The sequence below is a fragment of the Chelonus insularis genome, unplaced genomic scaffold, assembly GCF_013357705.1.
Source record: "Chelonus insularis isolate UGA/USDA-ARS -01 unplaced genomic scaffold, ASM1335770v1 scaffold_277_pilon, whole genome shotgun sequence".
Classification (NCBI taxonomy): Eukaryota; Metazoa; Arthropoda; class Insecta; order Hymenoptera; family Braconidae; genus Chelonus; species Chelonus insularis.
In genome coordinates, this window is record NW_023276791.1 from 739906 (window position 1) to 754447 (window position 14542).

Below are 14542 nucleotides of genomic sequence, written 5' to 3' on the forward strand. Positions count from 1 at the left end.
AATATCCTAGTTATCTGTGAAAAAGTCTAACTGCTACATCATTGTAACTTACTGTATAACAGACTGTGTCGAAAGAATTGAAAGCCGGCTGCATATATAAAATGTGCCACATTTCCCTGTTTCAACAATTCACCCCCTCTTTTCATCAACCCCTCGCTATATTCTACACCCTCTTTATTGGTCCACTAAAGATCTGTGAGGTTTCAGATCAGCATTCAAATCGGTAGTATGTCAGAAATTTTGGAAACTACACATTTGTTTCATCAATTTTTATGCTCCTGCTTGGAATACAAATACAGGAATTAATATTAATTAATCTTTCAAGCTATTATTGATCGATAATTCTTAATAAGAAGACATTAATTTTCATATAGTGTATAAAAAATTAATTAATAAAATTTATTATGCTTCAAGTATTTTTTTGAACAAATAAATTAAATAATTAAAAATAATTTTTTAAATGATATCTATTTCACAAAAGCTATTAAATAACGATGGATGAGGGCAATAATAATTATAACAATTGATTAATTAACTGAATTAAATAATCAGTTACATCGATCTGGGTGTAGAGTAATTGAGCGCAACGTGGTGTATAGTTGTAATTAATTGTAAATACATCGTCTAAATGATTCCCTTAATTTTTAGCAATTTACCAATAAACATCTATTATAATTTGAGATACGGAGTTCATAAAAATCCATCGCTTTACGAAATAGAGCTAAACAAAAAAAAAAAGAAAAAAGGAAAAGGAACTACACCGTATTGATCTCATGAAACATGAAAGAATTTGAAAAAAAAAAAAAATATTCTGACCATTTCACGCTCTGGGAAATCTATGCAAATATTTTTTTTCTCGAAATTTTATTGCTCAAATAAAGTGCACTTACATTCCATTGGTCCGCAGTCAATAGAAAAAATAAAATAAACATTTTTTTGCATCCTAAATATCGCGTTTATGACCCAACAACAACTTTTATAGCTATTTATGAAGACCCAAGATGGTCCTTGAGATGACGTAAGACATTAAAATAATGTATCTTTTTCATCTTTACTAATTTTTCCTTGACGTAATATAATATTGTAATGCTATTAGGAAGAACGGAGGACCAATGAAGGTCCAAGAAAACTAGGAAAAGAGTAAAGTTTTACAACATAGCCGAAATTAAAAGCCCACTTGAGTTGAAGCATATCAAAAAGAGAGAGAGAGAGAGGGAGTTTCTATAATTCAAGAGATCGAACTACGAAGTATATGTGTGTACCTATAGATAGAGAACGTGCGGGTGAGGATCAGGGGTGGATAATGTATGTACCCTCATGTTGAGAAGGGGGCGGTTAGGATGACGCGCGGGGGTGCAGGGAAAAGAGACCCCAGGCCAGCTGAGAAGAGGGGCAATGCTGACCATCGCGAACGGACAGCTCTTGGCTTACCAGTAGACAAGTTGCCCCCGTCTGGCGAACTTGAGCAATCTCGGATACTTTTCTGTGCATTCTTTACTTTTTTACAGTATTTTCGGCTTCATTAAGCCGCGCTAATTAAAAATAAAAAAAAAAAAAGGAATTAATTAAGTCATTAATCAATTATGGAGTATAGACATGTATAAACTTGTTTAAGTGTGTAGAAATTATTTACGAAACTAAGTGGATATTTATTTGTTTACAAAAAAAAAAAAAGTGTCAACACGTTTTCAAATGGTTGTCGGAATCTGTCACTTCCGTTTAAATAAAAAAATGCATGCAGATGCAAAGTCTAAATTTCACATATGTAAGTTATTTTTGTTGTTGTAGTAAAAAGTGTTTATGAATTTTATTTAGTGAAATAATTATCATGTTTATGAATTGCAAATAAGATTGGTAATTACAGTAATAGCTGCGAAAATATACAGTAAATCCAACAGTGAGTGCAACGCGTAAATTATTCGTGAAACATAATTATCTTGTATTGAGCAACACGTTTTAAACTATGCATTTCCGACGGGCCAGAAATTATTCTTGGAATCGTTTAAATTTTATTCGAGCTCTTTGGACTGATTTTTCAAATGCCTCTGTATCTTAAAGACACAGGCATCATATGGAATACTTTAATTGGTATTCACATACATTTTATCTGTATGCGATATATTATCTGTCATTAATATCCCTCGCTGCATCGTTCTCAGGATGGTTAAAAATACCATAATTGATTTTTATTTGCCAATTATTTATGCTGTAAATGAACTTCATAAATAATTACTTACATTATTTTCATATTATTTTATTTATTAAAATTAAAATTAAATTTTTAATTTATTTCTTATTTGATAAATATACAGATACTGATACTTTATAAATGACTGATTAAAAATGGTGGACAGAAATGCAAAACCAACCCTCTCGTTGTGATTAGACGAACATCTGAATTGGATTGGGGTCGTTGAGGGGTTCGCCATTTTTTAGTCACGTTTTTTTCTCATGCAAGGGTTTATTTACTTTCCAACCCCACACTCCAAGCTGTAGTAACAGTGTATGTATATGGACTTATAGAGTACTGCCTTATTGTTTGAGCTCATCCTCTTACTGCTGATTAGATCAAGTGGTATTTTTTTTACATACGCCTTCTACTCCTACATGATGATAAGAATAGATTTTTTGACTCATGGAATTTCATGAAATATTTGTATACATTTTTATAAATTAATTTTTTATATTATCATTATCATATGATGATGATGATCATGGTGGAGTGATAACAGGATGTTTGAGTCGATAAAATTATTTTTATTGTTTTCTTATATAAATATATATGTGCGTAAATCGATTAAACTGTAAAAATAGCACATTCATTCTATTGATTTTATTAAAAATATATTTTTACGCACTTGCAGTGTTTCAAAGTAAGCTTGTAAACTACATTTAAGAGGATTATTACAATGGCTCGAATGTCAGGTTCTGTTCCATAATCGGTAGTTTTGAATAATTATTATTGCTCGCTGACCTTCCTTTCAGTTCATTTTTTACAAAAAAAAAAATACAAAAGATAATTTTTTAAAATTATTATTATTTCAAATAATTACTGTAAATGGTTGAAAAAAAATCATTTTGACACGAAGTCATTAATTATCAGTCATTTGCTAATGATTTTCATTCATACTTTTCAAATTAATAAAAAACAATAATAATAATTTTTTTTTTTTTTTTTTGTAAAATAATTTTTATTTTTGGTTAATAGTAATTTAGGTTTAATTATCAATGGCAGGGGAATATTATCAAAATTAAATATTATATTGGAATAATAATAAAAAAAGTTTTTATCAAATTTATATAGTGCACACTTTTTATACAGTCAGATAAAAAATGTGTGACAGTATTAAATCTAAACTATCAGAATATTATGATCATCATCATCATGTTTTACTCTCTAAAAAAAATTCAGTGAAAATCACTGTGAAATAGTGTAGTGTAAATTACTAGCTAAATAATAATTCGGTAATTACGATTGGTAATTTATTAAACGTTTATTAAAAATGCACTAATTTGCAGTTGTAAAATGATCACTGTTTGAATTAGTGCTATTATTATCACTTCAAATAGTAAATATTCACTGATTCATTGTTAGAAAATATTTAAGTACATTTATGAACGCTTTAACAACAATTTAATATCAAAAGTTATCGCATTTTATATTTTTTAAAATAAAATTTTTAAAACTTTCTCGATTGAGTACAGCAAAATAGTCAATGTCTGAATGGTCACCAGTATTTTTCATTTATCATAAAATAACTATTTAAAATTTATTTTATCAAAAAATGTTTTAGTTTAAAATATCGAGCACTTATTGATGATTTTATCTAACTAGAGATTTATTTAGAGCGTGCGAGTGTAAAGCAAAAAGCATAAACATCTCAACAATGTAAAAATAAATTAAAAAATATAAATGTATTAGTATCAAACATAATCCAGGAACACTTTATAAAGATAAAAGCGTCGTCGTGGGGGTTGAATAAACGTTTGATCAAGACATATGTATCCGCTTGTATATGAACGCGTTTTTGCATCAGACTCGTGGCGATCTTGGGAGGGCGGCTTATCAGATCGTTATCGAGCGATCTGGCCGCGTTCCTGGACCTTAGTCCGGTCACGATCAGGCTCCAAGACCGTCCGATGGTACCCTCAGTGTTGCGCGACCCCGCATGTCTCTCGTAAGCCGCGCCTTAATTAAGCGTTATGAGTTGGAGCCCTCGTTAACCGGATACCTTATTTCCTCCTGACGCGAGTATGTTCTAAGGAGGTAATCGTGAAAATTTGCGATCTCTATTACCGCGGGAAAATAATAGTATACCTCATAAAACTCGTTTCAACGAATAACAAAAAAAAAAAAAAAATAAGTAAATAAAGATGTACAAGATGACCAACAGAATTGATGATTAAAGAATAATGTCCAGGTCACTTTATACCTTTTTTATCTGCATTGTTCTTTTGTACTAAATAATATTTCTCATGGCTCTGCCAAAGCCAAGATGGTGTTTAAGTTAATTAATTGCATCCCACTCATGCCTTCAAAGCTACTTTCATTCGATTTCGCGCAATTGAGTTGTTCTCCAACCACGAGGAAATATTTTAGTACTTAATACTGTCGATTTTTGTTAATGTCTAAATATAGTAATAATAAATTATCAAATACTTTAATACACAATTATTAAACAAAAAAAAAAAATGACTTTACAACGACGTGTTAAGATTGAAGATAATTAAAATTCTATAAATTATAATTTAAAATAGAGAAAATGAAACCTTTTATCGTTACAATGAACATGAATATTTTCTCACAGTCTTTGGAATTAAATAAACAACCATCTTATTAATAAAATTAAGCAGATAATTTCATAGAAACTTGATAAACTCTTATGAGAAAGTTATCTATAAAATAGAAAATTTACTATACCTGGGAATTCTTTAGCTCATATTTGATGAGCCATTCGCGTTGTCTTTCTGATAATTAAGTTACAAATACGAGAGTTGGAAGAAGTGCGAAGAAACGGAAGAGAAATGACGAAGTAACATGGTCGAATGAGGGTAGAGTAGTACAAAGGGGGGAAGAATCATAGGATGCCAACGGGGTGTTTCAAGAAGTGGAAAACAATAAGGGGTTTGTACTAATCCAGACGATATATTATATCCAACGTGAGTGGTTTTGGCAGGAGGAGGTTGGTTGGTTAGTGTCGCAAATGGTAAAAGAAATAAAAGTATAGGAAGAAGCTTCTTGCTTCCTTATATATACACATTAACGATAAAAAAAAAAAAGAAAACAATATGAGAACAAATAAGTTTAGGTTGTGTCGAAATATATTACTTTGAATTAATCGTTGAAAGTATAGCGGATCTGGCTTGATAATAACATTACTTCACTTGAAAGAAAATCAATTTAATTATTTTCTTATTTTTCAAACAATTAATCGATAATTAATTCTTCCGAGGGAGGAGACAAAAATAATTGTATTAAATAACTTAGCAAAAATAGTCTTCCAATCATTGATATTTTGTTGGATCAAGTTAAAATAAGGTTGAAAAGAGAAGAATCGAAGACAATTTTCACAGGTTGGGAAACGAATACTAAATAAATTGGTATGAGACGATGATATCCACAAAGTTAATTGCCGACAAACTTCTGTAATTACCGCGTAATTATGAGCAAGTAGCAACAGCATCAGGATCTATCTCTTACATCAAGTTTAATTGTCAGGACTTGGTGAGGGTTACACCGGCTTCATTGTAAACAAGCACATCGAGTATGCCTATTGTGCCAATTAAGGCGAATTTCTGTTATTATTTTTTAATGGCACACACGCCCCGCATTTGCATTTAATGCATATTTCATGTACTCAGTTGCACTTGCACGTGGATACAAGATAAAAAGGAAAATGTACCTGTAGGCTTGTTTGCATGGCTCAGACATTTTATCTGGGATCTATATAATTAATGAATTACCTAACACTACAGATTTAATAATCGATAAAAATCCTTCAATATAACATGATACAACATTTCATAATTTATGTTTGATTGTAATATATTATTTTTATTATTTCGTATATAAGATATAAATAATGTAATTACTTTATAATAAGTTACTTTGTATTTCTTTACTGCTGTATAATTTGTTATAATTCCTTTTTATCGATATATATTTTTTTTATTTCTCATTTCCTTTACTGTCAATAATAATTGCAGAGTTTTTTTATCTAGCAATTAGAGATGGTTGTTTTTGAGGAATAAACTTGTGCACTGTCTAGTGTATCACTAATGGTTGATTGTTTTATGTTCACACACGTAATTTAATACATTTTGATATTTTGGAGTATACCATATATCAAAGTATATCTGGGTTACTTCAGGAGCTTAATCTAATAAGGAACATATGAGGTACATAAGGCTGTTCCTACAGTCCAATTTAATTAGTAAATTTATGTTTTCTTTTATTTGATTCCTTAGTTCAATATATCTAATTATATTTTTTTTATTAAATAATTGGATTCTTAGAAGAGTTCTTGTTCAATTTATTTATTTATTATCGAAAGAATTCTTTGGTAAAAATTATATTTGGGATATTGGAAGTAAATTCAGGAAAACCAGAAGTGTGATAAAAATTATTCCAAAAAATTTAATATCACAAATTTTCTTAATTGAAAATTTTAAAGTTGCATTTCTATTGCAATTTTCATTTGCATTGAATAATTTTGTCATACATAAAATGCAACTCTAGACTCTTGAAAAGAATAGCAATGACTCGAACTGATTCACAATAATTTTTTTGCTTAGTTTTTTTTTTATATAAAAATTTTTATCTAACTTTGGAAAAAAATATTCGAATAGTAATAAAAGAAGCTGAATAATTTATTCCTTAAGATTAAAAAAAATTGAAGTTTATAATTACATGGCTCATATAGCACTTGTGTACAGACAAAATCATAAGAATAAATTAAAAAGCTGTTACAGTTGAACTCTGAAAAAAAAGCCTCAATAATACGAGTGTAAAATAATATTTTTTATCAAGTTAGCAACATAGAGAATGATTTTTTATATTGTATTCAATACCGGAACTCGATTTTTATTAAAAATGAGTCAAAATAATGAAATAATTTTTTTTACTAATTCTAAAGCAATTAATATTAAAATGATATCACAGTGCCTCTGCACTGAGAACAAAATTTCATGAAATGAACTGATTTTTTATTTAATGTTACAAGTTTGAAAACAAATGACATTTTATTCATTTGATTAAATATAACGATTTTAATGCGACTATTGGAAATTTCGATTAAGATCGAATGAAATATTTTTTGTATGAAGTAAATTTTTTTCTCAATGTGTCTTTGAAGTGGGTACAATTCATCCATGCACATCGTGACTAAAAGTGTAATTTAAAGTTTTGAATAAAAAAAAATCTAAAGTCTCTTTAGATGGTGCACTATTTTCTATGTAACCCAATAAAAAAAAAGATGCATACATTAACTCATAAATTTGTCAACAGGGAGGTTGTATGTATGGTGTTGATCGCGGCCAGTTAGGAATAAAATCTGTTGGGGGTAGACGATTATGACGCAGCATTAAGATGGTAAGGGTATGTCCGAGGGGTCGAGAAGAACGGAAACTAATAAAAGGGTGGAGAGAGACCCTTTTTTTCATGTATTATATGATTGGCACGCGCTACGATAACCCTTCCGCAGATATTCTCCGAATAGTCTCATCAATTTCATATAATTTTTCTCTAACTGGAGATATTTTTATGCTGTCTTTATTTTTTCCCTCGTTTTCTTGTTTTCCAGTGTCACACCCTCCAACTGACAATGGTTTTTCTGTCAGGCTTGGCCATCTGCGATGGGCGTGATCAAGTCACCCCATCGTACTTGGACAGCAATTATTTTGGAATCCATCAGTTTCTGTAGAGGATTAGCGACGTTTGAGAGCGATTAACAGACATTAATGATGGATCGATTCATGTTTTTCTTTTCTACTATTCCATCTAGTCTATTCTTTTGATGTAATCAATAAATCTCGTGCTCTATGTTGCTCTAATTGGCCGGAAATTTGCAATCTTTTTCTTTTCATCTTATTATTAGAAACAATAGAAAAGTGTGCTAAGAAAATCCCTCAAGCTTAAGCAAAAAGTTTACAGCAAGAACTCATCAGTAATAAGAAGAAAATAAGTTGAAATAATTTTTATTAAATTAAATGTATTGAATTTTTAAATAAAGGGAAAGCACACTTGAAGATAGACATTAAAACCTAAAAGATAAATGAAAAAAAAAAATTTAGTACAATTTAATTTGTAGTTTTTTTATAATTTTAATAATTTATTTATCTTCTAGGTTTTGTTCAACTATTAATTAAGTTACACTCACTGTGACTTTTTAATAAATGATAAATTTTGAAAAATAATTAATTTTAATTAAAAATATTTAATTGCTGTTATCATTAAGGTATTAAATGAGAAAGATTTATTATCTTCTTCATAAAATTTACTTTTCTTTCGTGGTAAAAATCTAGAATAAAAGGCATTAGAAACATTTAGCAACCCTTTTGTTCAAGGCATCTGAAAGCTCTCAAGACGTAGACTTTCTTCTTAACTAGCAAAGGGAGATGGTTCGTTGAACAAGGCGGTCACCATAGTAACAGAGAATAAGGAAAAGTAGGGGTGGTTACAAAGGTGGGGTTGATTTCTTCATAACGGCCGCCATTATCGCACCCCCTGTACTTTTCTCATTATGTCTTGATGCCAGAGAAAAATATTCTTATTTTCATAAAATCCCTAGGCTTTTTTGTGCTTTATAAATCATTTTTATTTATTATACTTTAATCATACATAATTATATGATTATTTATTATTATCATTATTATTATTATTATTTTTATTCAATTCATCATAATATTGGTTTGCAAGTTCTTTCATGTCAATAGAAAACACGAAGCATAGATTTTTATATTGTTGATTCAACTTGTGTATGATGGAAGCTTTTAAAAATTGATGATCGGCCAACTTGTATCCACGCAAACCAGATTCAAAGCCACATCTTGTATTCATAGCAATCCCACTAAAAAAAAAACCCAAAATCTCTCTTGAGTGTAGACTCGATATGATTACAATAAGTTACGCGTCCGACGAGACTTTTCTATAGTAGTGTGCCCACATCATATTCTACATCAAAATGTATCGGAATAACCACAACAGGCTCAACCACAGCCCCTTCAAATGTCACAATTAATATTTCAGCTGATTCTTGGGAGCAAAGTAGGCCTAGTATGCATGTATTTTTCTTTTTTTTTTATTATGCGGTAGCTGTCGATTTTTTTTTCAAAATATTCCCTCGAATCAATTTTTTATTTCATAAATAACAAAACTGATTGATTTTTTCCCACCAGAACCCAGTTTTCTTCTGGGAAAAAATGATAAAGGTATCATTTTGATGATGATTAAATATTACAAGGTTTTATAATATTGTAAAATATTAATTTATTTCCTTATAATCCTTTTAGTTTTGCTGTATTTTTTGTGCATTTGATGTTCAAAGTGTCTAGTAGGTGTTAAAATCCTAAAAAACTGATTTATGTAAACAAAAGATAAGACTTAAATCTACTTACTCGAAACAAGTAATTAAATACCAAGTTAGCAATAAATATTTAAAATATTTTGCAACAAAAAATCATAACATTAAAATAAAAAATTTAATAGTTAAATCTATAAACAATAACTCATTCTTTTACAACAGTTTCTAACAACTTTATTAATAAAAAAGTGTAAAAATTATTTATTTGATTAATTACATAAAATAATTAATTAATCACAAACAATTGCTTTCCATTGTCCTGTCAGTTAGTTATTAATTTTCTGACAGACTTCACTGTTAGAATTTATTCAATCGTAAATTGCATTATTTTCTCACCGTATATTAAACATCGAATTCATTTTTAACAGCATGCATAAATTATACAATTATTATTGAAATTAATCATATATTTATGCATCTTTTTACATGAAAATTATAATATCTTTTATGAGAACATAAAACGATAATAATTATTAATGTTAGAGAATAACACTTGAACCTTTATTAGAAGACATATAGCTTTATAAACACCTGTGTACTTGATGGTAAAGTGTATGTACGTGTATAGCCAGAGGATACCTGCAGTGCAGTTCGATGTTGACCTTTATGAATACTAAGAAAGAATTACACGTTTATATCTCCAACATGCAATTTACCATTGTGTTTTCACAACCCATTTCTGATTAATAATGTAATCTAATAAGTCATCACGAATACAATCTGTCGGTCTTTCTGCTAAAAATTATTTACTCCAATTCCCAGAATTTATTTCAATAATTTTTCTTTTATTTTATTAAATTGTATCAATAATTTATTGGCATACAAATGCATAGGAATGTTAACACATCATGAAAAATATTTCAGACACTGCGGGTACAAACGAGGAAAAGAAGTTTCCACGTCTAAGCTGTTTTCTTTTTACGACACTCCAGAGAGAGCTCCTGCTCCAATAATCCATCGATTGAAGGGTCATCTGTGTCCTTTCTTATCAAATATTTTAGTGCACTCTTAAAAGCTTTTATCACATAATTTCCTTTGTATCAATATCACAAACACATCAAAACTACTTGGTTTAATATTCAAAATAATCTACATAATGCGGGTAAATATGAAACATTGAAAATTTGGTTCTCAATGATTCTTGCAGCTGTTGATGAAGTCTGATTATCATGAGAACTATGTGGGCTCTTATATTGGTCTCTAAATAATTTAAATTGTAATACCAGTCTTTTAGATAATTATAAAGGTATAATATATAACATATGGGATAGATAAATGTTGATAATATAATAAAAATAAAAGGAGTAATATGTATTTTATTATTCATAAAAATGGGATTCTTATACAGAGAGATTATCAGACAATATTGAAATGTCGTCGAAGATATAGAGAGATCAGGAAAGTAGGATTATCTGAATAAGGTTGAAAGTCCAGAGTGAGTAGTGACCCCCAAGGGGGTAGTAGGTGGTAGCCCCATGGGTCAGCCCCTCACGTGACGTATGACGGTCATCTGGACATGGTAGCATCTTGCTCTAGAGCCTGCAGCAGCTTTACTTGTCTGCATGAGGGTGGCAAATAGATTATTTGAATATCGATCGATTGACCCTTGGAGAATGTGGGGTGACTTCGACCCTTTTTTTTTTTGAAACTCAATTGGAGCTGAGTACTCTGTTCGGGTTGATTGGGTCTGAGATAAATATCTCATTTCCGAAATATTCTCTTTCCTTTTTCATCTTAAATATAACCCTGGTTTTTATATTGTTCTTTCTTTGCTGTAATAGTATATTTATTTATTATATTGAAGTATAATAGAATTTTTCGTCCTTTGTTCCAGTGAGTGACACGCTCGGGAGAATCGATAAAGAGCCAGCATCCCCGGAATCCGTTCAAGGTGAGTAGAAAAGAGATGATTTTTAATGTTTCGGTAGATTTATTAAGTAAATCCGTGGAATTGTGAATGAAAGTAGAATTTAAATCTCGCAATTTACAAGACAAGATGGAAATAAGGGGGCTATTATGAAGCTGAACTAAAATTCCTGTGGCGGCGTCTCTTGGACCCTTGGTGCCCTTTTATCGTCAAGCTAATTATTTCCACGTAAAGCACGCCATAAAGTCAATTACATTTGCGAGCGGCACAGTTTGTCATTTCTACTCATCCCAAGAAGTCCAAGCCTATCCGACCCATCAACTTTTTCGTCGACTTTAGTATTAAAAGTGCACAAAATACACTGATGCAGTAATCATTGGATCCTCGAACAAGAGGATGTCGTAAAAAATCAAAGTCACCTCGTCTAGATAATTCTATACTATTTGCTAAAGTTTAGCATTTTTCGTGACTCCAATTCGTTGTGCATTGATTGTTGTATTGTGATTTGAACCTACCAATGCCATCAATCAATTGTTATTTCATACATATGTTTTATTATCCAAATTCGAATAGCAATTATTTATTCATTCATTTAATGGAGATAATTTGTCTTCACTCAAAATTACCTACCAAGAAAGCTAGATGCTGATCATTCAGAAACAATCAAATTTCAATGACATTCAGGAATTATAACATTATTGACAACGTTGATGAAAAAAAACATACCATGATTAAAATAATGGTTAATTATAAAAAATTGAGATTAAATTTATTGCAGAGTATCATGATCTTGTAGATTGATAGATAATGGTGGTCATTAGCACCTAAATCTTGCAATTAATAAATAATTATGGAAAATAGGTTGAAGTAAGACTAGGTTAATCAAAAGTTTTGGGTTAAGAAAAATGTTTTATTTTTGTAATCAAACTTTTAAGGGGTGAAAATATTTGATAATTTATTACTTGCTAAAATTCCATGTTTCTTTTCATTTAGGTTCTAATTGAATCCCCAATTTATTGTCGTCACCTTCAATGTCAAGAAAAAAAGATCTTGGGTGACGACAGGTGTCATGAATTTGCACTAGTCGTTTTACGTTTACGAGGGTAGCATACTACGTGTCTGTTGGAAATTTTTCCGTAAAAGAGATAAGAAAATGAGTGACAAACATTATTGAAATATAAAGACAGTGGTATTGTAACGACGTGTCAGCAAGTAAAATGGAAAGTTAAGAAGTTTGGCCTTCATCGTTTTGAGAATCCTTCTGTTATGTTGACTTTTTTATTCCTCCGCGTCTCTGTTTCTTCCGAAGATCATTAAAAGTCGCAGAAAGGACAGCTCGAGGCCTCAGACGACGCGTACCAAAACGACTGGTTGTGCTCGAACGCGTAAATCGTTTCACCCCCTTGTTACGGTTCGACTGAAAAATAAGAGAATGGAAAATAAAAAAAAAATCAACTCAAAGGATTTCAACAGAAGTCAGAGACAAAAAATCTATAGTATGCTTTTTTTTTATTTTCCTCCTCTCTTCTTTCCTCCCACTCGTTCTCCTGGAAATCTCGAACCGGTCGTAACTAGGGAGAGACTCACAGGCCCATCAGCAATTGGACCTCAACGATATCTGGTTATAATAAGAAGCATAAAAAGGGAAAAGTAAGAAAAAGCATATTGCCAACCTGTGTTTTACTTTATTACATTAAGTCTGTTGTTTGTCTTATTACTATCAACCTCTTTCTCAATTAGTAATTTTATTTTAATGTGGATTCCTTGAATCCATATCCTTGATAGACCTTCCTGCCACTCATTTCTCGAGACTACTTGTGCCCTCAAAAGGTATATACATATATATATAAACATAAGAAATGGATGAGAATACGTAGAAGAACTTGAAAGAATCATTCGCAAAAGGAGTTTGGGAGGGGCTTGTCATTAGGAGTCATTAATATTATACAGACCTCTGTAATTTGACTCACTTCCGATAGATTCGTACTACACTATCACCATCTGCTCCATTTCTCTCGCATTTTAAATCCACCTAATATAGATAAATACTCCTAAATAGTCTGCTTTTGGAGAATTTGAATTTTTTTCTTCAATAATTACCAGAGTTCAGTTTTTCATTTCTTGTAAAAATTATCATACCGGAAGAAAACCCTTGCCATCATTTTTCTTCGTATTGAAAATATGTTAAATCAACATGATAATTAATTCTTTTCATAGAATTTAACACTTTCGATTGATTTTTGATGGTTTTGACAAATTTAGCATCTATTTGTCCAGTTATGGTAATATTTAAAATAAATGATTGTTGGTGTAGAAAAGTAAATATGGTCAGAGAATTTAACTGTCAATAGTTGCAGATTTTATGCATGGTTGTGAGTGAATGTTATGATGATTTATTCATGTCGTAACTGCTGCACACCTGTCCAAGTGATTGAGGAAGTTTCTTTTGTTAGCATTGGCTTCAGCAAAATTTCCCTAAAGTCAGGGCTCCCCCCTTTGCTCAGATTCATTCTCATGGAAATGGTTGTCACAATGCAATATGCTTGTCATCCATCGATTACCCAGGACATTACGCATATGTAGAATTTTTTTCTCGTCAATTTCGGAATATTTCCAATGTCATCAACGTATCTGTCTTTCGACGTCTGGTCTGAATGCATACAGCAGTGGCGTTTTTTTTTTTTACATCACAGTTTTTCTTATACATTCCTACGTATATTTTGTGATGCTATTCAATTCCCCCATGATCGTTGGCTTCATACTTGGAATGCAAATAATTTCAAGTGGAATCGTGAATAACTTTCGGTCACTTTGTCATTTAAATTCATTCGAAAGTAGCCGTATCATTCGCTTTCTCGATTTAACCGCTTGAAATCCTGCAACGCTTTTCCATCGAGACTACTACTACTACTACTATGACTACTCGCTCTCTTAAACCTTTTTCAAATGTAGTCTCGGGTGAGCGAATTCAAATTCACTCCTTGTGAATTCTTGAATGGTCCACTAGAGTTGACTTATTCTTCTTCTTGCAATTTCTATCAAAGTCAAAAAGCCTCAGCTCTTAACATAAAAGTTTATTTTTTGGAAATGACAA

General features: G+C 30.8%; 1 protein-coding gene across 2 annotated transcripts in view; it reads left to right on the forward strand.

Annotated features, from left to right (window-relative positions):
• LOC118073252 (POU domain protein 2-like) overlaps positions 1-14542 on the forward strand; it is a 95896-nt gene that overhangs the window by 63224 nt on the left and 18130 nt on the right. For both annotated transcript variants that reach the window (XM_035093642.1, XM_035093643.1), the window contains exon 4: positions 11416-11472. In XM_035093642.1, coding sequence (XP_034949533.1) covers positions 11416-11472 — 57 coding nt within the window. The remainder of the gene's footprint in view (positions 1-11415; positions 11473-14542) is intronic.